General features: G+C 38.1%; 1 protein-coding gene across 3 annotated transcripts in view; it reads left to right on the top strand.

The window, feature by feature from the left end:
* The window catches only part of HELQ (helicase, POLQ like), a 41,286-nt gene extending 30,589 nt beyond the window's left edge, over positions 1-10,697 (top strand). For all 3 annotated transcript variants that reach the window (XM_029235008.1, XM_029235009.1, XM_029235010.1), the window contains 4 exons: positions 2,386-2,559; positions 5,415-5,528; positions 6,380-6,514; positions 10,473-10,697. In XM_029235008.1, coding sequence (XP_029090841.1) covers positions 2,386-2,559; positions 5,415-5,528; positions 6,380-6,514; positions 10,473-10,580 — 531 coding nt within the window. In that variant the 3' untranslated portion in view covers positions 10,581-10,697. The remainder of the gene's footprint in view (positions 1-2,385; positions 2,560-5,414; positions 5,529-6,379; positions 6,515-10,472) is intronic.
* The last annotated feature ends 14,068 nt before the right edge of the window (positions 10,698-24,765 follow it).

Below are 24,765 nucleotides of genomic sequence, written 5' to 3' on the forward strand. Positions count from 1 at the left end.
ATCTTCTAGAAACTTTTTATTAAGCATTCTACTTGGTATCAGGGATTCTAAGATAGGACGAGTTTGGGATTTTTGTTTTTGTTGTTGCTGTTGTCCCAAAGAACTCCCAATGTACTTGAAGTACATAAAGCATTTTAGAAGGTTGAAGTGGAAAAGTCAGTACTCTTGTGTGATATCTTATATTTTTGTGTTTTAAAGTTTAGTCAACAAACATGAAGCAAGTGTTGAATGTACACACTAACCTTAAGAGAAGTGGAAATAATTCTGTGGCAAACATGCATTCAAAATCCTTAAGTTCATATAATCTTCCACCTCATAATACACTTTTTTTCATTTTTCATTTTCTTTGGTAATCTAATCTTCCTTGAAACCTAATTATCTTACCTACCATTTCCCCTATATCTTTAAAATTTATATAGATTTTACTGATTTCATTTTGAAAAATGGAAGGTGGTGTTTACTTATATTTGAATTGAATTGTGCAGCTGTCCCCTGTATTGATGTATCATAAAATTATAAATATATATCACTTCAGTATTCGTGTTGTCAATATTTAAATTGGGTCTTTTACCTCAGAAATGGCTATGTTGTTTAGGCCTTCAAAATGTTGACTAAAGATATTTCTTAAAACAAGCCTTTTGTATCAAACTCTAAAATATAAAATAAAAACAAAATTATATTAGTTTGCAACTCATTACCAAATAATAAACATTTATAAAACCTTATTAGAATAATGTATCTTTTAAAACTTGAATCAAAATTTATTTTTGTTACACTTTATGAAATATAGTCAATAAATGTTTGTTCAATTGATAATTAAATATTTTAAATAGTATGGGCATGGATTTGTCTTAATTACAAATGGGTTAGTTACTATTTCAGTGCTTTAGAAGTGTCTTTTTAAAAAACTTCTGCAGAACATGATGTTTACTTAGAATCTAATTGATGTCTTCACATTGAAAAAGACCTTTAAACATTTTTTGTAAAAATCTTGAAATTGGCATGATGTGGCTTATCTTGCCATGTAATATAATCACATCGTTTTTCTTGGCTTAGAAAATACATTCTAAGCAAAATCTACATTGACTCAATTTATAGTTAATAATGAAGATGCACTAAAATTGGGAAATTAAAAGGTAATCTTTTCCTACTTGTTTTTCAGCTATCATGCTTTTTCAGCTTAATGCTTTTTAAAAGGGTGATCCAGTACAACATGCAGAATCTGTAATTCTTATATCCTTCAATGTGCCACCCTAAGTTCTCATCTTAAACATTCTTTTACTGTAGTAAAGGATATAATTTTATATTTTAAACCTACTTTTTCTCTTTAAAATTCATCTTTTTTTCCTCTGATTTTAAGCATGAGTTACTCAGTTTCTGAGTTAGCTTAATATTAACTATGAAATGCTTTACCCAAAAAATAATCACTAGGCACCACAGGCAAAAGCAAATAACAGAATAGAAATAGTCAACTACAGGAAGCATTTTTCTTTCAGTGTTTTAACTTTGGAAACATTAATTATTTACCATGACCATGTGGAAATCATAGAATCTAGTGTTTACTTTGTAGACTTACTAACATATTTATCTAAACAAATGAGCTTGTCTAATTTATAATCACAGTCACACATATATATACCACCTATAAATACTACAGTAAATGTAAAGGTTTCCCCAATTCCTTTCCTTCCTGTATTCTTTCCTAAGGCTACCATAACAAATTAGCACAAACCAGGTGTCTTAAAACAACAGAAATGTATTCTGGCACAGTTCAGGAGGCCAGAGATCTGAAATCAAGACGCTGGCAGGGCTGTTCCTTCTGGAGGCTCTGAGGAAGAAACCATCTTGCCTCTCTCCTAGCTTTTGGTGGTTGCAGGCAATCCTTGTAGATGCATCCCTCCAAAGTCTGCCTCCATTTTCACATTGCCTACTCTGTGTCATTCTGTGTCGTCTCTCTTGTAAGGGATGACAGTCATTGAATAATGGGCCCTTAAGGGCCTCCTGTATATCCAGGATGATTTCATCTCAAGATCCTTAAGTAATTACATCTGCAGAGATCCTATTTCCAAACAAGGTCACATTCAAAGGTACCAGGGGTTAAGACTTGAGCATATCTTTTTTGGGGAACAATTCAACTCACTACACTCCCTATAGAAGGAACTTTAAATTGGGAACAATTTGGTATATCTCTTTTTTTACACTCAGAAAAATGGTAATTTGAACTAATCTAAAGTACATTTGTTAGAACTTAGATTTATTTCTGTGGAACCATTCTGTCCTTGCTCTCCGGTGGTACAACTTCATGCTCTTTACCTTTTGTCCATTTTGAATGTAATGTACATTTTTTAGCAGGTCCAATACATAAACTTACTTGTGTCTTTCTAGAAGGTGGACAAGAATATTGTCAACAGACTATACCTGTCTTTCGTTCTTTATACCTTGCTCAAAGAGACCAACATTTGGAGTGTGTCTGAAAAATTCAATATGCCTCGAGGATATATACAAAACCTTCTCTCTGGAGCTGCCGCATTCTCCTCTTGTGTGTTACACTTCTGTGAGGTAATTCCATTAAATAGATGATATATGCTGTGTGCATCTTCTGTTTTAACTGTTACTGAACTCAAAAACCAGTTAGTCAATATGTTCTCTTGTTTCTTCTGTTATTACAAAGCACTCAAAATTTGTTTAAAATATCTTTGTTTTTATCCACTTACAAAAATACTATATACATGCATGTAATAAAGGTATTACAGAATGACAGAATCAACTAAAACATAATGAACAAGTAGGAAGTCCTTAGTTATCCCTACTTTTAGAACTATCATTAATAGTTTCAAGTATTTGGAATCAACTCTTTTTTTTTCTACTCTTTCTTTTTGTTGTTGTTGTTTTTTCTTTTCTTTCTTTCTTTATTTTTGGTTGCATTGGGTCTTAGTTGCACCATGAGGGATCTTTCATTTCAGTACGTGGGCTCTTTGTTGTGGCACACAGGCTTCTCTCTAGTTGTGGCATGAGGGCTCAGTAGTTGCGGCATGAGGGCTTAGTTGCCCTGTGGCATGTGGGATCTTAGCTCTTCAATCAGGGATCAAACCCGCGTTGCCTGCATTGAAAGGTGGATTCCCAACCACTGGACCACCAGGGAAGTCCCTGGAATCAACTCTTAAAATAACTTTTCTCCATTGATGTAGATTCTGTGTGAGTGTCTTTCTCATGAGTGGCAACTGTGTAAAGTGTTTGATTGGTATGTTACCAATACTCCAGCAGATACCTGACTACTCAGTACCATGTTCTTTTGATTACCACAGTAATTTCCCATTTTTGCTTCCAGTGTCAAGCAGCTATGTCAGTTTCTACATCAAATGTGTGTTTTATAAAATAAAGAAGAAAACTTAATTTTGGCCATATGCATTTGAGATCGATATATTTAAGACTTTACTAAAAGAAGCTTTCAGAATTTCCTTAAATAACACAACAAAGCTTACCAGAGTTTTCTACCCAGACAGTTTTTTGATGAGTTTATAAGATAAGCCATTTTTGCTGCATTGAAATTTATTATTTTGGGGTGGCATAGTAATATTTGTTTCTGTACTTTTTTTTTCTGTACTTATTTTTTTTTATTTTTTCCACAATGAATTCTACTTTTAAACTTAAAATCTACTTCATTTGCACTATCTTAAGCCTCCATATTCTGTGTGTGTATAGGGCAATTAGTTCTATCATATATGTTAATGGAGTAAATAATCCAAAACTACTTGGCTTTGGATTAAATGATAATTATTTTAGCAAATTTACCTTTTAAATACCTTTAATTTATGCTGATTTTTAAATTTTAGCTTATATTCCCTAATTACGTGGTAGCTAATCAGTACACAAACATTATGGATAATAAGGAGAAGCTGGCCTTTAAAATGTATTTTCTTAAGTTTACTGTGTTTGTTCTTCATATTTAAAAAGGTGTTCCCTGATAATTCTATCCCTTTGTTTTACATAGAACTATAAGGATGTGAGCCTTACAGAATTGTTCAAGTGAAAGAATCTATAGGTTGAACTTCAAAAGCAACTATAATTTGATGGTTGATCCTAGGGTCAGTCTACCCGACAACTCTCATGAATGTATTTTCAATATTTTAAAGCATTTTTTTCTTTATAAAAAGTTATGTAGGACTTCCCTGGTGGCTCAGTGGTTGAGAATCTGTCTGCCAATGCAGGGGACATGAGTTCAATCCCTGGTCTGGGAAGATCCCACATGCCATGGAGCAACTAAGCCTGTGTACCACAACTACTGAGCCTGTGCTCTAGAGCCCACAAGCCACAACTCCTGAGCCTGCGTGCTGCAAATACTGAAGCCCGTGCACCTAGAGCCCGTGCTCGGCAACAGTAGAAGCCACCACACTGAGAAGCCCATGCACTGTAGTGAAGAGTAGCCCCTGCTCGCTGCAACTAGAGAAAACCCACGTGTAGCAACAAAGACCCAACACAGCCAAAAATAAATAAATAAAAACAACAACAAAAAAAGTTATGTAAGTGGAATAAAATAGTATACCGATCATATTAGTTAAGATACTTTTAACTGCAAGTAACAGAAAAATTCCATAGAAATTTAAATAAGGAAAAATAAATATCTTATGTAGCAGGAAAGCCAGAGCTAAGGCAGTTTAGGATTGATTGATTCAGTAGTTCTATTCAAGGTTTTCTTGTCTTCTTTTTTTGCTGCCATGCTAGTGCATTGACTACTTTCCTAATAGTAGGAAAGTAGTAGGTCACAAAGTAGCTAGCTAATGTTGTTCCATGCATCACAAATGCTCACAGTGATACCCAAAGGTTAGAAAGGAAACTTAAAAAAAAAAAAAAACCAAACTACTATTACAGAAAATTTCAACCCTATATTTAAAAAGACAAGGTAATGTAATGAATACCCATTTACCCACCCAGCTTTAAGAATTACCAACTCATGGTTTCTAATACTATTTTAAATATTGCTACACTGAGCATCATCTTGTATTTGAATCCTTCCATATTCAGTATTTTGTCTTCAGGATAAATTTCCAGAGGTAGGAATTGTTTTCAATCATTTGGGAAAGAAAAACTGTGCAATCACTTGCTGATGTTTTGATAAAGATGAATAGAACTCTTCTTATTGACTTCTTTTTCTTTTTTCTTTTTTAATTGGGGTATAGTTGTTTATTTTTCAATTTTCAATCTTTTTCCTCATCCTAAAACCATTCCATCAAATTCCTCAGTCTCTGCCATGTTTCCTTGTAATAATTTTGCTTGGAGTCATTGTTCATCTCTGGCTTAACCCAACTTCCAGAATTTACAGAAGGGAGAGTCCTCTCTGAGCCCTCTACCATGCAAACTAGATTTTGAAATAACTTAACAGATTTAAATTCTGCATATTTCTTTGTGTTCTGCAGGAACTTGAGGAGTTCTGGGTTTATAGAGCCCTTTTGGTAGAACTTACCAAGAAGTTGACTTACTGTGTAAAGGCAGAGCTAATCCCTCTCATGGAAGTGACTGGAGTTTTAGAGGTTAGTAGCCTCCCAGTTTCCCACCTGAGATGATTTCAACTAACAGAAAAATCAGGTTTTACTGTCATGTCACAGGGTAAGTGACAGTAGCCTTATTGTTCATTTATCATGGGTATCTTTTTTTTTTAATTAATTGCTGCCATGGTCTCCCAGAAATCCCTGTTTATCTGGAAAAAGTTCTGATGAAAAATCACATTCATGGGAAAAAATAACAGTAGGGATGGGGTGACTCTTCCCAGGTATATGTGTCATTCTTAACATCCCTTCCTTCCTCTACTCCAGTGAAGAATCACCTTCTGTCAGTTTAAACAGTGCTTGTTGAAGGTGGTGGTGACTTGGTGGCAGTGAGGGTCATTTACATTTTCTAAGGGAGTGAGGAGAAAGTACCCTCAGCTGGTTTCTTAGCTTTCTATTTATGACCAACCCTTGATTTCAGTTTATCCTCTGTTATTCAGTTCTTAAATCAGAGGAGTTCTGTTTGGGAATGCAGACACACACCCCTACCTCAGAGGTCCCCTGAGTAGATGGTAAGAACATTTTAGGGATACTGGACTAAAACATTTGGTTGGGGATGCCCCTAGCCTAAGTGCCCTAATGGGTTTCTTATTTCTGATTGCAGCACACATCAGCTCACTTAAGCTGCACAGAAAACTAGCTATCTTGCAGTCAGATTGGAACGACCCAAATGCATCTTTTAAAATTCCTTGGGATTCTGATGTGTTATCTCTTCATATTTATTATCTTAGTTTATTCCTGTCTCTGCAAGTGAATTTTTTCCCTTCAGTAAGACACTTAATTACTTTTTCCTAATCCCAAATTCTGATCCTAATGATTTTTGTAATACTTTTCAGGGTCGAGCAAGACAGTTATACAATGCAGGTTATAAAAGTCTAATGCACTTAGCTAATGCAAATCCTGAAGTGCTGATAAAAACAATTGATCATTTATCAAGACGCCAGGCCAAGCAAATTGTTTCATCAGCCAAGGTAAGCAAACTATTTTTTAATCTTTATGATATATATATATTTCTTTAATTAATTAATTTTTGGCTGTGTTGGGTCTTTGTTGCTGTGCACAGGCTTTCTCTAGTTGCGGCGAGTGGGGGCTACTCTTCTTTGCAGTGCGCGGGCTTCTCATTGCGGTGGCTTCTCTTGTTGTGGAGCACGGGCTCTAGGCACATGGGCTTCAGTAGTTGTGGCTCGTGGGCTCTAGAGCGCAGGCTCAATAGTTGTGGCGCACAGGCTTAGTTGCTCCACAGCATGTGGGATCTTCATGGACCAGGGCTCAAACCCGCGTCACCTGCATTAGCAGGCAGATTCTTAACGACTGCGCCACCAGGGAAGCCCAATCTTTATGATATTTTGTAGTGTAATCTCCTTATACTTTAGAATATAAAAGCAAAAACGTTTAACTATATATGCAAAAGTTTATACTCACAATATGTGGATAAAAATAATACACGTGTTATGATACAAGGTTTGCTAAAAGGAGGAAAAGGATCTCCTAAAAAATAAAGACACTTTCAAGAGTTCATTGAAGTACGAGGAACTCTGGAACTCGCTGAACTCTGCTTCCCGCTACTCTTGGCACAGAAGTCCTTTCCTCAGCATCCCCAACACCTTCACTGACAAGGAACCTACAACCTCAAAAATTAAGTAGTTCTGTTTTTGGACCCCTAGTGTTACAAAGAGCATCCCAATATAATGAGGCTGTGTTAAAATGTCTACTATGGCATCATAGAGTACTACCCTGTGGAACTAGACTGTTGCTTTGTTCATTTGGTAGCTTTTCACATACTTGAAAATGGCTCTTCTTGCCTCCAAGGGCTTATCTTTTCTGTTTCTTTCACCTGTAGTAAATAACCTAGTTCTAGGCTATTCACTATACTGGTCACCCTTTGCTAGATGCAATCCAGTTTGTCATTACCCTCCTGCTCCATGTGGGTAAATCCATTACACAACAGTTTGGGATTATTTCCTTCTTGATCTCAACTATAGTTCTATCCTTGTGGTCTGAAATCTCATAGTTTTTTGTTTTTGTTTTTTAACTTCATCGTTATACTATTGTCATATATAGATCAGAAATGGCTGAAAAGTAAATTTACATCTTACTTTGTGAATAGTGCTCACATTGTTTGTATTGCTTTGATTGATCTTTACAACAATCCTCTGAGGTGGGCAGAGTTGGTGTTACATTCAATTTACAAATGAAGACACTAAAACTTGTTCCATTAGATTAGGAGTTCTTTGGGTTGATAGGAATGAAGTTATAGTTATTTCCATTTCTGTAGCACCTAGCACAGTATTCAGCCTATAGTAGATATTTAGCAAATACTTGAATAAATAAATAAAATTGGGGCTTCCCTGGTGGCGCAGTCATTAAGAATCTGCCTGCCAATGCAGGGGACACAGGTTTGAGCCCTGATCCGGGAAGATACCGCATGCCACAGAGCATCTAAGCCTGTGCGCCACAACTACTGAGCCTACACTCTAGAGCCCACAAGCCACAGCTACTGAGCCCGCGAGCCACAACTACTGAAGCCCGCGCACCTAGTGCCCATGCTTGGCAACAAGAGAAACCACCGCAATGAGAAGGCTTCGCACCACATCAAAGAGTAGCGCCCACTCTCAGCAACTAGAGAAAGCCCGTGCATAGCAACGAAGACCCAGCGCAACCAAAAATAAATAAATTAATTAATTAAATCTATTAATAAATAAATAAGATTTAAAGAAATTGATTTACCCAAGGAAACACAGCTAGTCAGTAAGTAGTAGAGCAGGACTATAGAGTTACACTATATGTTATTAAGGATACAAATGGAGCTGCGGTAACGATGGCCAAAATAAGCGACTTTAAATGTTAAAGGTTTATTAGTGTTCGCAGCTGATATGAGGAATCAGTTGTGTGTCCAAGGATCCATACTGCCCCTGTCTAATTGCTCAGCCAGTCTTAATATATAGCTTCCATCTTATGGACTGAGGTACACGCTCTCCTTCCCACCATCCCTTCTGCTTTTCCAGTAAGCTTGAAAGAGTAAAATGGATATTCCTTGCAGGATTTTGAGTAGAAGAGTGGGTTAGAGGTTGCAAATAGGGGATGGAAGTAAGGAAAACAGTTAGGATTATACTGAGGTTAAATAGGTTTTTGCAGGAATGCCACAAAAAAGTTGTATGTCCTTAGTACATCGGATCAGGAGCCACAGGATGTCACTTTATCACATTACTGATAATGACTTTGATCATTTGGTTAAGGAAATGTCATCTGGCAAGCTTTTCCACTGTAAAATTATTATTTTTCCCTTTTTATTAGTATTTTTGGAGTGGATACTTTGAGACTATGTAGATATCCTATTCTTCATTAAACTTTCACACACTTGTTTTAGCATTCATTGATGATTTTTGCCTCAGTTATTTCTATGATGTTTGTCAAGTGGTGATTTTCTAGCTCCATTGTTCCCTCTATATTTTTTATTGGCATTTTACTATGAGGAAAAGTTATTCCTTCCTCATTTATCTTTTAATTCATTTATTTATATCAGAGTGAATGATGGGTTCATACTTATTTTGATACTCAAATGGTCTCAGAGTTGGCCAGGAAGAGCCCCTGCAGACTGGCTCCTGTGTCTTTTTGGCGTGTCCCCATCATTATTGGTGTACTTTCTTACTTTCTGGTTGTATCTGTCAGGGTCTAATCATTAGGAACAGAAACCACCCAGTAATTTGAACAGGAAAGCTTAATATAAAGAATTAGTCAGCAATGAAGACTCAACACAGCCAAAAATGAAAATAAAATAAATTAAAAAAAAAAAAGAATTAGTAACAGAGGTTACTAGTTGGCCTCTAAAGGGTAAACAGAACACTTCAAGTCATTTGATGTTCGTGGTGTTCTCCGTATTCTAGTAATGTTGACATGTGAGTTTTGTATGGTTTACTTACTGTCCTTTGTGATCTGTAGAGTGCTTACAGGATGTGTTGGTAGATTCATTTTGCAGGGTCACCATTACCTCAGTTACTGGAAAGCTTACCTAATTACATTTTTTTTTCCTTGACTTCATTGCTTTATTTTTTTTCATATTTGAAATTTCTTTTTTTAATTAATTTTTATTGGAGTATAGTTGATTTACAATGTTGTGTTCATTTCTGCTATACAGCAAAGTGTCAGTTATACATATACATCCTAATTACATTTTAGACTCCTTTATATAGTGCTAAATAATGCTATGCTTTATATCAAATTGGTAGAGAGTGGTTTTTTTCCTCTGTGTGATTTTGCTGACCTTTTTATCATAAAAATGTTATAAGAGAAATAGTGCAAATATTTCACACCAATATACTCAAAACCCAGATGCAACAAATATGAATATTTTATTTCTGGCTTTTTTAAAGAAAGGGGAGAAATCGTTATTCAGCAAATATTCATTGACATCCACTATGCACTGGGTTTAGAAATACTTTCTTTGCTCATTATGCTTCTTTTGAAATTAGCCATATTAATTTTAGGAGTTTGAATAAAACTTTTCTTTGAAACACTGATAAGCTTTTAAAAGATGGCATACTAAACTTTGAGGAATAGTAAAATCCATATATAAAGGATAACATTTTTAAGAACTAATTAAATTTTTGCAAAATTGTCTTAAATTTTATAGATTAAAAGTTAATTTTTAAGTGGCTGAGTCTTCAGTAAAACAAATCTTTGAGAGTATTAAAGCTCCCTTATTTTTGGTATACCAAATGCAGTGATCAGCTAAAATGGCTTTAACTAAATGTCTCAGCTTCATTAATTGTAATCACTTGTTCTTAAGTGGCCATTTTTCAATCTCATTATTAGTTTTAATGTCTAGTTTGGTGGTATGTAAGGATTCAGGTGTCAAACAGATGGTGGTAAAATGATAGCAGTTCTCTAGAAATTGGTGTTTTTGCCTCATGTCTTGATTTTTTATTGTAGTTGCTGTTGCATGAGAAAGCAGAGGCTTTGCAAGAAGAAGTAGAAGAGTTATTGAGACTGCCTTCTGATTTTCCTGGTATTGTGGCCTCTTCTGTTGAAAAGGCATGAAACTGTCACATGAAACATTTTTAAGTGTGAATTATTTATTGTACATATGTTTTATTAAAGATTCCCTGTAATTTATGAGTGAAAAAAATATATTTTAATTATATATTAAGAACTGTGGATGATGTTTGAATATTCCTGTCACCCATAATTGCATACATAATTATGCATTATTTCTCTGCTCAAAAATCTGGGGTTTACCACAAAATGAAATCCAACTTTCTCAACATATCCCCAGCCTACCCTTGTAGCCAGATCTTTCATTATCCTCTTACCCATTTCTTTCATCAAACTGGACTATTTAAAATCCCAGAATTTTCCCTGGGATTTCCAGACTCTCTCTTTCCTAACTGCTTTATGCTATTCCCCATGCATGGGAAATTATATTTAAAATGTACTAAATACTTCAAGTTTCAACTAAGAATGCTAGAATACTATCTTCTCTAAGAAATTGTCCAAGTTCAACCTCCTCCCCACCCCATACATGGGTTCTTACCCTCCTATAAGTATTGTGAGTCCCTCATTTATGCCCATGTCTTTTTTATTTTTATTTTCTTTTAATCCCCATTTTTTTTTATTCAAACAGAAAGTCACAAAAATTATAATCATCATCAGTTCACTCAGTCCCATGTAATTAATTTCTTTTTCATCTTGATATTTTGTTAGCACTTTTATGAATTCATCAGCTTTCCATTAGAGTTCTGAAAATGCTTATTCATTCAGCTCAGCAGTATAGTCAGTTACCAGAAACCTGTACTTGTCAGAGTCTTTTCCATGAATTCCTTGAACATGAAACCCTTTTATAGGAACATTTTTGCAAAAGCATCAGAGTACACCCAGAACTGTCTGTAAATGACAAAAGACTTAAAAATGACCACGGTTAAAGATTTGATGAAAGTTCATAATAATGCAACTGACAAGGAAATTTAGTTATTTCTGAGATGTACATTTTAAAGTAATAACTAGAATTATGACTTATTATACCAGAACATATAAGATTTTTAGAAATTTCATGTACTGTCTGAAACATTTATATTAACATATTTCCATACAAATAACCCAAAGAAAGTTTAGTATTAGTTGTTTTTTTGTTTGTTTGTTTATAGTGCAGGTTCTTATTAGTCATCAGTTTTATACACATCAGTGTATACATGTCAATCCCAATCGCCCAATTCAGCACACCACCATCCCCACCCCACCGCGGTTTTCCCCCCTTGGCGTCCATACGTTTGTTCTCTACATCTGTGTATCAACTTCTGCCCTGCAAATCAGTTCATCTGTACCATTTTTTAGGTTCCACATACATGCGTTAATATACGATATTTGTTTTTCTCTTTCTGACTTACTTCACTATGTATGACAGTCTCTAGATCCATCCACATCTCAACAAATGACTCAATTTCATTCCTTTTTATGGCTGAGTAATACTCCATTGTATATATGTACCACACTTCTTTATCCATTCATCTGTCGATGGGCATTTAGGTTGCTTCCATGACCTGGCTATTGTAAATAGTGCTGCAGTGAATATTGGGGTGCATGTGTCTTTTTGAATTATGGTTTTCCCTGGGTATATGCCCAGTAGTGGGATTGCTGGATGATATGGTAATTCTATTTTTAGATTTTTAAGGAACTCCATACTGTTCTCCATAGTGGCTGTATCCATTTACATTCCCACCAACAGTGCAAGAGGGTTCCCTTTTCTCTGCACCCTCTCCAGCATTTGTTGTTTGTAGATTTTCTGATGATGCCCATTCTAACTGGTGTGAGGTGATACCTCATTGTAGTTTTGAGTTGCATTTCTCTAATAATTAGTGACGTTGAGCAGCTTTTCATGTGCTTCTTGGCCATCTGTATATCTTCTTTGGAGAAATGTCAATTTAGGTCTTCTGCCCATTTTTGGATTGGGTTGTTTGTATCTTTAATATTGAGCTGCATGAGCTGTTTATATATTTTGGAGATTAATCCTTTGTCCGTTGATTCGTTTGCAAATACTTTCTCCCATTCTGAGGGTTGTCTTTTTGTCTTGTTTATGGTTTCCTTTGCTGTGCAAAAGCTTTGAAGTTTCATTAGGTCCCATTTGTTTATTTTTGTTTTTATTTCCATTACTCTAGGAGGTGGATCAAAAAAGATCTTGCTGTGATTTATGTCAAAGAGTGTTCTTCCTATGTTTTCCTCTAAGAGTTTTATAGTGTCCAGTCTTACATTTAGTTCTCTAATCCATTCTGAGTTTATTTTTGTGTATGGTGACAGGGAGTGTTCTAATTTCATTCTTTTACATGTAGCTGTACAGTTTTCCCAGCACCACTTATTGAAGAGACTGTCTTTTCTCCATTGTATATCTTTGCCTCCTTTGTCATAGATTAGTTGACCATAGGTGCGTGGGTTTATCTCTGGGCTTTCTATCTTGTTCCATTGATCTATGTTTCTGGTTTTGTGCCAGTACCATATTGTCTTGATTATTGTACCTTTGTACTATAGTCTGAAGTCAGAGAGTCTGATGCCTCCAGCTCCATTTTTTTTCCCTCAAGACTGCTTTGGCTAATTGGGGTCTTTTGTGTCTCCATACAGATTTTAAGATTTTTTGTTCTAGTTCCGTAAAAAATGCCATTGATAATTTGATACGGATTGCATTGAATCTGTAGATTGCTTTGGGTAGTATAGTCATTTTCACAGTATTGATTCTTCCAATCCAAGAATATGGTATATCTCTCCATCTGTTGGTATCATCTTTAATTTCTTTCATCAGTATCTTATAGTTTTCTGCATATAGATCTTTTGTCTCCCTAGGTAGATTTATTCCTAGGTATTTTATTCCTTGTGTTGTAATGGTAAATGGGAGTGTTTCCATAATTTCTCTTTCATATTTTTCATCATTAATGTATAGGAATGCAAGAGATTTCTGTGCATTAATTTTGTATCCTGCAACTTTACCAGATTCATTGATTAGCTCTAGTAGTTTTCTGGTGGCATTTTTAGGATTCTCTATGTACAGTATCATGTCATCTGCAAACAGTGACAGTTTCACTTCTTCTTTTCCAATTTGTATTTCTTTTTCTTTGCTGATTGCCGTGGCTAGGACTTCCAAAACTATGTTGAATAACAGTGGTGAGAGTGGACAGCCTTGTCGCATTCCTGATCTTAGAGGAAATGCTTTCAGTTTTTCACCATTGAGAATGATGTTTGCTGTGGGTTTGTCGTATATGGCCTTTGTTATGTTGAGGTAGGTTCCCTCTCTGCCAACTTTCTGGAGAGGTTTTATCATAAATGGGTGTTGAATTTTGTCAAAAGCTTTTGCTGCATCTATTGAGATCATCATATGGTTTTTATTCTTCAATTTGTTAATATGGTGTATCACGTTGATTGATTTGCGTATATTGAAGAATTCTTGCATCCCTGGGATAAATCCCGCTTGATTGTGGTGTATGATCCTTTTAATGTGTTGTTGAATTCTGTTTGCTAGTATTTTGTAGAGGATTTTTGCATTTATATTCATCAGTAATATTGGTCTGTAATTTTCTTTTTTTGTAGTATCTTTGTCTGCTTTTGGTATCAGGGTGATGGTGGCCTCATAGAATGAGTTTGGGAATGTTCCTTCCTCTGCAATTTTTTGGAAGAGTTTGAGAAGGATGGGTGTTAGCTCTTCTCTAAAGGTTTGATGAAATTCACCTGTGAAGCCATCTGGTCCTGGACTTTTTTTTGTTGGAAGATTTTTAATCACAGTTTCAATTTCATGACTTGTGATTGGTCTGTTCATATTTTCTATTTCTTCCTGGTTCAGTCTTGGAAGGTTATACCTTTCTAAGAATGTGTCCATTTCTTCCAGGTTGTCCATTTTATTGGCATAGAGCTGCTTGTAGTAGTCTCTTAGGATGCTTTGTATTTCTGTGGTATATGTTGTAACTTCTCCTTTTTCATTTCTAATTTTATTGATTTGAGTCCTCTCTTTTTCTTGATGAGTCTGGCTAATGGTTTATCAATTTTGTTTATCTTCTCAAAGAACCAGCTTTTAGTTTTATTGATCTTTGCTATTGTTTTCTTTGTTTCTATTTCATTTATTTCTGCTCTGATCTTGATGATTTCTTTCCTTCTGCTAACTTTGGGTTTTGTTCGTTCTTCTTTCTCTAGTTCCTTTAGGTGTAAGGTTAGATGGTTTATTTGACATTCTTCCTGTTTCTTGAGGTAGGCTTGTATAGCTATAAACTTCCTTCTTAGAACTGCTTTTGCTGCATCCCATAGGTTTTGGGTTGTCATGTTTTCATTTTCATTTGTCTCTAGGTATTTTCTGACTTCCTCTTTGATTTCTTCAGTGATGTCTTGGTTATTTAGTAACGTATGGTTTAGCCACCATATGTTTGTGTTTTTTACGTTTTTTTCCCTGTAATTCATTTCTAATCTCATAGTGTTTTGGTCACAAAAGATGCTTGATATGATTTCAATTTTCTTAAATTTACTGAGGCTTGATTTGTGACCCAAGATGTAATCTATCCTGGAGAATGTTCCGTGCGCACTTGAGAAGGGAGTGTAATCTTCTGTTTTTGGATGGAATGTCCTATAAATATCAATTAAATCCATCTGGTCTGTTGTGTCATTTAAAGCTTCTGTTTCCTTATTTATTTTCATTTTGGATGATCTGTCCATTGGTGTAAGTGAGGTGTTAAAGTCCCCCACTATTATTGTGTTACTGTCGATTTCCTCTTTTATAGCTGTTAGCAGTTGCCTTATGTATTGAGGTGCTCCTATGTTGGGTGCATATATATTTATAATTGTTATATCTTCTTGGATTGATCCCTTGATCATTATGTAGTGTCCTTCCTTTTTTCTTGTAACATTCTTTTTTTTTAAAGTCTATTTTATCTGATATGAGTATAGCTACTCCAGCTTTCTTTTGATTTCCATTTGCATGGAATATTGTTTTGCATCCCCTCACTTTCAGTCTGTATGTGTCCCTAAGGCTGAAGTGGGTCTCTTGTAGACAGCATATATATGGGTCTTGTTTTTGTGTCCATTCAGCAAGCCTGTATCTTTTGGTTGGAGCATTTAATCCATTCACATTTAAGGTAATTATCGATATGTATGTTCCTATGACCATTTTCTTAATTGTTTTGGGTTTTCCTCTCTTATGTTTCCCACTTAGAGAAGTTCCTTTAGCATTTGTTGTAGAGCTGGTTTGGTGGTGCTGAATTCTCTTAGCTTTTGCTTGTCTGTAAAGCTTTTGATTTCTCCATCGAATCTGAATGAGATCTTTGCTGGGTAGAGTAATCTTGGTGGTAGTTTCTTCCATTTCATCACTTTGAGTATATCATGCCACTCCCTTCTGTCTTGTAGAGTTTCTGCTGAGAAATCAGCTGTTAACCTTATGGGAGTTCCCTTGTATGTTATTTGTCATTTTTCCCTTGCTGCTTTCAATAATTTTTCTTTGTCTTTAATTTTTGCCAATTTGATTACTGTGTGTCTCGGCGTGTTTCTCCTTGGGTTTATCCTGTATGGGACTCGCTGTTCTTCCTGGACTTGGGTGGCTATTTCTTTTCCCATGTTTTCATTAAGTTAAGTTTTCAACTATAATCTTTTCAAATATTTTCTCTGGTCCTTTCTCTCTCTCTTCAACTCTGGGACCCCTATAATGCGAATGTTGTTGCGTTTAATGTTTTCCCAGAGGTCTCTTAGGCTGTCTTCATTTCTTTTCATTCTTTTTTCTTTAGTCTGTTCTGCAGCAGTGAATTCCACCATTCTGTCTTCCCAGTCACTTATCCGTTCTTCTGCCTCAGTTATTCTGCTATTGATTCCTTCTAGTGTAGTTTTTATTTCAGTTATTGTATTGCTCATCTCTGTTTGTTTATTCTTTAATTCTTCTAGGTCTTTGTTAAACATTTCTTGCATCTCCTCTATCTTTGCCTCCATTCTTTTTCCGAGGTCCTGGATCATCTTCACTCTCATTATTCTGAATTCTTTTTCTGGAAGGTTGCCTATCTCCACTTCATTTAGTTGTTTCTCTGGGGTTTTATCTTGTTCCTTCATCTGGTACATAGCTCTGCCTTTTCATCTTGTCTGTCTTTCTGTGAATATGGTTTTTGTTCCACAGGCTGCAGGATTGTAGTTCTTCTTGCTTCTGCTGTGTGCCTTCTGGTGGATGAGGCTATCTATGAGGCTTATGCAAGTTTCCTGATGGGAGGGACTGGTGGTGGGTGGAGCTGACTGTTGCTCTGGTGGGCAGAGCTCAGTAAAACTTTAATCCACTTTACTGTTGATGGGTGGGGCTGGGTTCTCTCCCTGTTGGTTGTTTGGCCTGAGGCAACCCAACACTGGAGCCTACCTGGGCTCCTTGCTGGGGCTAATGACAGACTCTGGGAGGGCTCACGCCAAGGAGTACTTCCCAGAACTTCTGCTGCCAGTGTCCTTGTCCCCACGGTGAAACAGAGCCACCCCCTGCCTCTGCAAGAGACCCTCCAACACTAGCAGGTAGGTCTGGTTCAGTCTCCTATGGGGTCACTGCTCCTCCCCCCCGGGTCCTGATGTGCACACTACTTTGTGTGTGCCCTCCAAGAGTGGAGTCTCTGTTTCCCCCAGTCCTGTCGAAGTCCTGCAATCAATTCCCACTAGGCTTCAAAGTCTGATTCTCTAGGAATTCCTCCTCCTATTGCCAGACCCCCAGGTTGGGAAGCCTGACGTGGGGCTCAGAACCTTCACTCCAGTGTGTGGACTTCTGTGGTATAAGTGTTCTCCAGTCTGTGAGTCACCCACCCAGCAGTTATGGGATTTGATTTTACTGTGATTGCGCCCCTCCTACCGTCTCATTGTGGCTTCTCCTTTGTCTTTGGATGTGGGGTGTCTTTTTTGGTGAGTTCCAGTGTCTTCCTGTCGATGATTGTCCAGCAGCTAGCTGTGATTCTGGTGTTCTCGCAAGAGGGAGTGAGAGCACGTCCTTCTTCTCCACCGTCTTGGTTCCTCCTTCCCCATGTCTTTTTTAATGTGACTAGTTTGAAATCTCCTGGAGGGCCAAGACCTTTGTTACCATCTTTGTATCCACACAGCACCTATCCCAGTTTATTGCACAGAGTAAGAACCTCTGTGAAAACGGAATTCTACTCAAATTAATAATTTAAAGATTCTCTTTAAACACAACTTAAATATTGGCTCTCCCCCCTCCCTTTTCAGATTAATAGTTCAAATGTAGATGACAGGTTAAACTAGAAAAAAAGTAATAACTAGCAATATTTATAAGTACTGAACTGGTTTAGTTAAAGTTTTCCTCACCTATCTGAGAGACATCCATTGGAAACTTTGCAAATAGATCCACAGTCTAAGTTCTTTGTGCCTTACCATTATAGACCATTATGATATGGGCACACCTCAGAAATATTGTGGGTTCGGTTCCAGACCACCACAGAAAAGCAATTATTGCAGTAAAGCAAGTCACATGAATTTTTTGGTTTTCCCATGCATATAAAGTTATGTTTATACTCTACTGTAGCCTGTTAGGTCTGCAGTAGCATTATGTGTAAAATAAAACAATGTATATATCTTAATAAAAAATACTTTATTGCTAAAAAGTGCTAACCGTCATCTGAGCCTTTAGTGAGTTGTAATCTTTTTGCAGTAGTAACATCAAAGATCACTGATCACAGATCATCATAACAAATATAATAATAATGAAAAAGTTTGAAATATTGTTAGAATTACCAAAATGTGACATAAAGACACAAAGTGAGCAAATGCTGTTGGAAAAGTGGTGCCGATAAAATTAGAGTAACTTGCCCAAGGTCACGTACTGTTAGTGGCAGAGCAGGGATTCAGACCCAGCCAATCCCAATCTAAAGTCTCTTTACTTAACCAATATACAGTATTGTTTTCGTAGAATTTTTCCCATTTTGTCCTTCCTGAATGTCCCTTTCACCTTGCTTGATTTTGTCCCTAGCATTACATCACATTGTCACACCTCACCCCTCCATATGAGGCACAGTATGGCATCCTAATGTCCTGGTAGAATCCTGGGCTGTACTGCACATATTCCGTTTATTGCAATTAAAAAGATTGTAAAAGAGCAGCTGGCCCACCTACTGGCTGCTTGGGTACAGCCACTGAGGTGTGCCCCAGAGGTCCATAGTTAAGCCTTCGGTGTTTTAAAATCTAGAAACTCCAGTATGGTTAGTTTGCTCAAGTGAGCAAGTCTCTAAGTGAGCACTGATTCTTGCTAACCAATTTATAAGAGACTGATCAATAATCCCAACTTATTAATTTAAGATTCGAGATGGCAAGTTGGAGGGGTACCTTTACGGAAACTAGAAAACTTGTACCTGCAGTCTGGGACCATCTCCCCCTCCCCCAATCAGTGTCTCTCTAGGTCAATCCAACTGAAAGGCTGTAACCAAGGGTAACGATGGGCGATTAGCCCTGAAAGATATTAAAATGTAAAGAAATTGAAACAGTTCAGCTGTAGAGGAGAAGAAGAGAAAAGTAGATTAGTGGGAACAGAGTGGAGAGTAAAAATAGATTCAAAAACATTTAAGAACTTATATATAATATATAATAAACATGGTTTTTCAGTTTTGATTGATAGAAACTCAGGTATATCTAGCTTAAACAAAAAAGAAAATTTAGTAGCCACATTCTCAAACCATAGCAGCCATAGAACTGGCCTTGGAGCAACTGGAGCCAGAGACTCAGCACCTCAGGACTTGCCACCTCTTCTTTGTCAGGCAACTCTAGACTGACTCAAGAGCTTCAAGATCAAAGCAAAATGAGCTCTCTGCTGCCATTCCAGGTAGAGAAGCTTCTGGGAGGGATTCTCATTGGTCTAATTGGTCCTTTGCCCACCTCTGTGGCCAGGGTGTAGAGTTTTTGTTTTGTGTTAGTTTTTTCAGAAGCTGGAGGGGAGGGGTGGTAGGCATAGAAATCAGTAGCTACTACAGGTGACACTTGAGTCACAGTGGAGAAGATGGATAACTCAGTGAATGGAATTCAAACAGTGGTTATCTCATGCTTTAGGAAAATATTAAGCTGAATCTCTACCTATGTTCCTAAACCAAGTTAAATTCTAGGTAAATGAAAAGATTTGAATGTGGACTTTTTGATGGTATCATCTGACTGCATGAAGCATCAAGGAGTGTACCCACAGTTCCTTTGTATCAAGCTTCAAGACATTAAAATTTCAGCAAGTCCAGGAAAAAGGAAAAAAATTTTCCTTTTTGTATTTTTTTCAAACTTGCCCATTTCCAGAATGTTTAATTTCACCAAGATCTTTATAATGTCCTGGCTTCTTTGGATTTGCATTATAAGCTTAAATAACCACCACCAAAAAAGAAAAAAGGATTTTTTTTTTTCTATTGGGTACATCAAATTTTGGGTCAAGTTTAAGCGTTTCAAACCCAGCTATCCTCTCAACAAATATCAAAACTGATATTTCTTCAGTCCTTTCAGGAAGGACTAATGTAAGACTCTCCTGGGCTTTCTGCTTCCATTCGTAAGAACCTTCCCACACAAGAATACTACAGCTTTTTAATTCCACACTGTTTTCCTTACAGCCATCTGAGGTACATGTTGTTTTTTACCCTATGTTACAAATGAAGAAAGTGTGGCTTGCCCAGGATCACTCCATTAATAAGAGACAGAGCCTAGGTCACACCTAGGTCATGCTGATAATTCTTTCTTTGATTGTGTTTATTTGCATTATAAGCTACCCTATGTGTGTTTGGAAAGGAGTTGATCAAGATGGCAGACAGCATATATCAATATAATAGCCCCTCGTCCTGCCTAAAATCCTATGAAGTGATTAAAAATACAAATTTGATGTGATGAATTAGCATGCTTCATTTTTCATTTTTAAAATAGTCTTTTGATCCTTTTCTTCAGTAAGTGGTTACCCAAGTGATATGTGGTCACTTGGAGTAAAACTTAAAGATGTGATAATTCTCTTTCAGGAGAATTACATACATCTCTTTCAGGATGTTTGTAATGTATAAAAAATTTGCTATTAGAATTAAAACTACCACTCTAGAGGAAATGAGTGATTTTGCTCCAGCTGAACCAAACGTATTAGATGATTAAACCTCCCCAAAATGATCCATATGCACAGAGAGGGCAGTAGAAGCTTTAGTCTAAGGGCTGCACTAAAACATGTGAACCTGGCGGCACAAGTTAATACACTGATGGAAGGGGCCTCAAGCCAAGGCATGCAGGCAGCCTCTGGAACCTGAGAAAGGCAAGGGAACAGATTCTCTCCTAGAGCCTCCAGAAAGGAACTCAGCTCTGCTGACACCAGCTGTTAGCCCGTTGAGACCCTTTGAGACTTCTGATCTCCAGAACTGTAACATAAATTTGTGTTGCTTTTAACCACTAAATGTGTGATACTTTGTCACAGCAGCAATAGGAAACGAACACATCTGAAAATAGCCTGGAACACAATTGGGGAGCTACCATTCTGCAGGACCCCTTCTGGATCTTAGCATATGAGCAATCTCAGTTAAATGTGTTAGGCCCATTGACAGGATTATTTTGTGTTCCTGAAAACTATAGAAATTAACTGGTGAATGCCTGCGTTTTTTTTTAATAAATATATTTATTGTTTATTTTTGGCTGCGTTGGGTCTCCGGTGCTGTGTGCGGGCTTTCTCTAGTTGCGGCGAGCAGGGGCTACTCTTTGTTGCGGTGCATGGGCTTCTCATTGTGGTGGCTTCTCTTGTTGCAGAGCACGGGCTCTAGGTGTGCAGGCTTCAGTAGTTGTGGCACGAAGGCTCTAGAGCTCAGGCTCAGTAGTTGTGGCTCGTGGGCTCTAGAGTGCAGGCTCAGTAGTTGTGGCGCACGGGCTTAGCTGCTCCGCAGCATGTGGGATCTTCCCGGACCAGGGCTCGAACCTGTGTCCCCTGCATTGGCAGGTGGATTCTTAACTACTACACCACCAGGGAAAGTACCCCTACCATTTTTATTAATTGCATTTTCTCCAGTGAAAAGATTTCTTTTTATTTTTCCCTTCAACAACTTAAGTAAAAAAGTCCTATCCCTAGTTGACTAAAACAAAATGACAACAAAAAAGATCCAATTACCACAGAGATTGGAAGTTTGAATCCCTAACTTCTGAGGAGTTTTATGAGCCATCTAGTCTATGATATTTCCCCAGACCTTGTTTTCTGTCTTCAAAGGGGCATAAAAGTATGTTATCATGATAAAGAGATATGTATAAAACTAGGAAAATGTAGGCTAACTGCAATGTAAGTATAAAGAACTAGCTATTGTAATGCTGCATGCTAAACGATCCTTCTTTGTAGTTAAATATAGTATTACTGTATGATCACACATAAAATTGGAAAAAATCTACAGACTACTCACTCTACATGAAGTACAATAACACTAGTTTACTTTATAAATGTGTAAGCACTTTGAGAGTCTACTGCCCATCCTAGAAATGATGAAGGAATTCAATATCATTTTGCTGAAATTTGTCAAAGTCATCTGAAAGCTCAATGAAAATATTTACATGCATTTTAGTGAATAGTTTTGATGTGCTTAGCCTGATGCTAGACGCTGGTGGAAAACAAGAGGGAATATTTGGTTCTTGTTGCTTTTAGGCGCAGTAAAGCATAAATACATGAACCATGAGCCACTGATGGTTACATCATGAAGCACAGTGTACAAGAGATAAATGCTTATAGGCACTAGAGACAGAAGTGGGAGGTGATGGGAATGTCTGAGACAGAGGGAGAAGGGTGGGTGGGAGAGGGGAGAACATGATCGACAACAGGAAGGTTCTCTTCTAGCTGAGCTATACAGAGTGAAGGCTGCAAGCACCATCTGTATATTTGCACTCTTAAAGCAGTAATGAGGAACCAAAAAAGCAGCAGCAAATGATTTGTGCTGAGCCATCTCTGCGTGCTCATCTGGTTCACCTTGTGATCAATGAAAGGCCCTGGTGAAACACCTGACGGGTGGACACGTGTGACCACAATATGGACAGAGCCATATGGAGATCAAGTTCATAAGCTTGGCCTTGTTAGCACTGTGATCTGTCTGTCTAGTCCTTGCTGCCGAGGACAGATAGAAAATGTAGATCTGAGCTTTGTCAAACATAAGCTGGACACTAGGTAAAGCGTTAAGGATAGAATTTATTCAGTACTAAGTGCAGAGGTGATGGGCGTTTTCAAGGAAGAATGGGGGACAGGAGGGGAAAGAGCGGGCCCTCCAGCAGAGACTGGGTTTATTGATTGGTGCTTATCCAGAGGAGAAGCAAGCTTCTAGTATCTGTATGACAGGAGGTAGTGGTGTAAGTCAGAGCAAGCCCCCCAGAGCCTACTAAACAGGAATGGGGGCCGTGCAGGGGCCTGTCTATTACCAGGTTTGGGCTGGAACAAACAGTAATCCTCCTGGCAGTTTTCTCAGGCAGACAGTTTAAGGGGGGAGTAGAGTCATCCTAGGGGTGCAGCCTTGAGCTGTTAGGAGCTATGTTAGTGTTTGTTCAAATCTTTTAGTGGGGGCTTGGGACTGGGCGGGGAGTGGGGGGACGGAATCATTTGTGCTGAGAGGCTGCAGTTTTTCTAGGCCAGAGTTAAGGCCTGGTCGAAAAGAGGGCTCAGAGGAGCCCATTTAAAGTTTGGTCAAGAAGAGAATCTTTGTCACTTTCCAAGGTTTGTTCCACATGCACCACTTAGCTCACTTTAAAACATGCCATCACTAAGATTGATATTTGGTTTCCTTCAATCTACGTTATGAAACCTAGACCTTGGTCTTTAATATTAGTTCTTGGTTCTTTTTCTCAGCGTGATCACAGGGGAGTAGGAAGGGGGTTTTGCATGAGTTATTCCAGCTCTTCACATAGCTCTTAAGTTCACCTTTCAGAACTCCTGCAGCAGAAGGAAGCCTTCAGAAACTGGAGTGACCTTGAAAAGCTTTGTCTGCCAACCACTTGGGTTTGAGCACGTGCGGTCCAGAATGACCTCAAGGGGGCTTGAACTTTTATAGGCAACAGGCTGCACTTTAGTTGTTCCAGCCTGTGCAGACGTACTAAATCAAAATTAAATGTTAATGATGGTGGTGTCTGTGCCACTCTGCTGGGGAAACTAAAATGCAGAGAAACGAGGCTCTAACAGCTGTCAGTAATTGGGTCACAGCCTTCCCCTGTGCCCTGGCTTCCTAGATTTACGCCGGCACCTACTATCGTTAATGGCCCCGCTGCCAAAAAGACTCACCTTTGCCAAGATGTTCACTGAAGGAACACGTGTTCTTGCAGGAGAAGCTGAAAGTTCTTGAGAGAAGCACATAAGGAGGACATGAATCCACACATAGAAAAAGGTGAGCATGATGTGCTGCCTCACCAAATGGTCCCACATGCAGAAGAACAAGCTCGGCTGTGGCTGCGTCTGCCCTTCTGTTACCAAGGGCAGTGCATACTTCCGGTGGAGGCTGACTTGTGAGGTGACCTTTTTGTTATCTTTTCCTGCGAAATGAGCAGATTCTAGCAGATGCTGCTGAAACCTCTTTCTTGTCAATTCAGCAGAGAGAAAGCATCTTTCCCATTATTTATTCCAAATGCATACTTGGCATGTTCCTGATTCATAATGGTTAGTGGTTTCATTCATACACAGTGTCAATTGAGTTCCTGTGTCTGAGGCAGGCCACCAAGCAGGCTAAGATCAAGGCATCCCATCCCAGATTTCTGCTTCTCCACAGTGAACTTCAGTGATGTCTGTTGAATGAGAAGCTTGAATTCTACTCTTGGAAACAGGTGCCCTGACTGGCCTCTGCTGGAACTGTAGGGAAATGATTCTGAGACAGCCTGGGACCTGGGACCCTTTGCTGCAGTGCTGCAGTGCTTGGACCTGGACACACCTCTCCTTGAGCAACAAAATACAAAGAAACTCTATGGGACTAAAAGTAACTGCGTGCATGCCAAATTCTGGACCCAAAAAATGCAAAGAGACCAAAAAACCCAACTGCCGCTTTTGAAGAGCCTGGAGCAAAAACAGGGTGTTGGGAGCAAAAGCAAGGTACTTCTCATGCCCCCTGCACACAACACCACCTAAGGGGTGGGCAAAACACCTAAGCCACCCCTCTGGCCTGACCCCTGGACACACCCCTACCCACACCCCATATAAGAAACAAGCTTGCCTCACCCCTCCCCCAGGGAGCTAGCAAGCAAGGGAAACTGTTGTTTGTTCTCGCTCCCCACTGCTGCAGCAGGGACCCCACTTAAGCCTCGCCTG

This window comes from Monodon monoceros, unplaced genomic scaffold (genome assembly GCF_005190385.1).
Source record: "Monodon monoceros isolate NGI ecotype Baffin Bay Population unplaced genomic scaffold, NGI_Narwhal_1 Super_Scaffold_20, whole genome shotgun sequence".
NCBI classification, from domain to species: Eukaryota; Metazoa; Chordata; class Mammalia; order Artiodactyla; family Monodontidae; genus Monodon; species Monodon monoceros.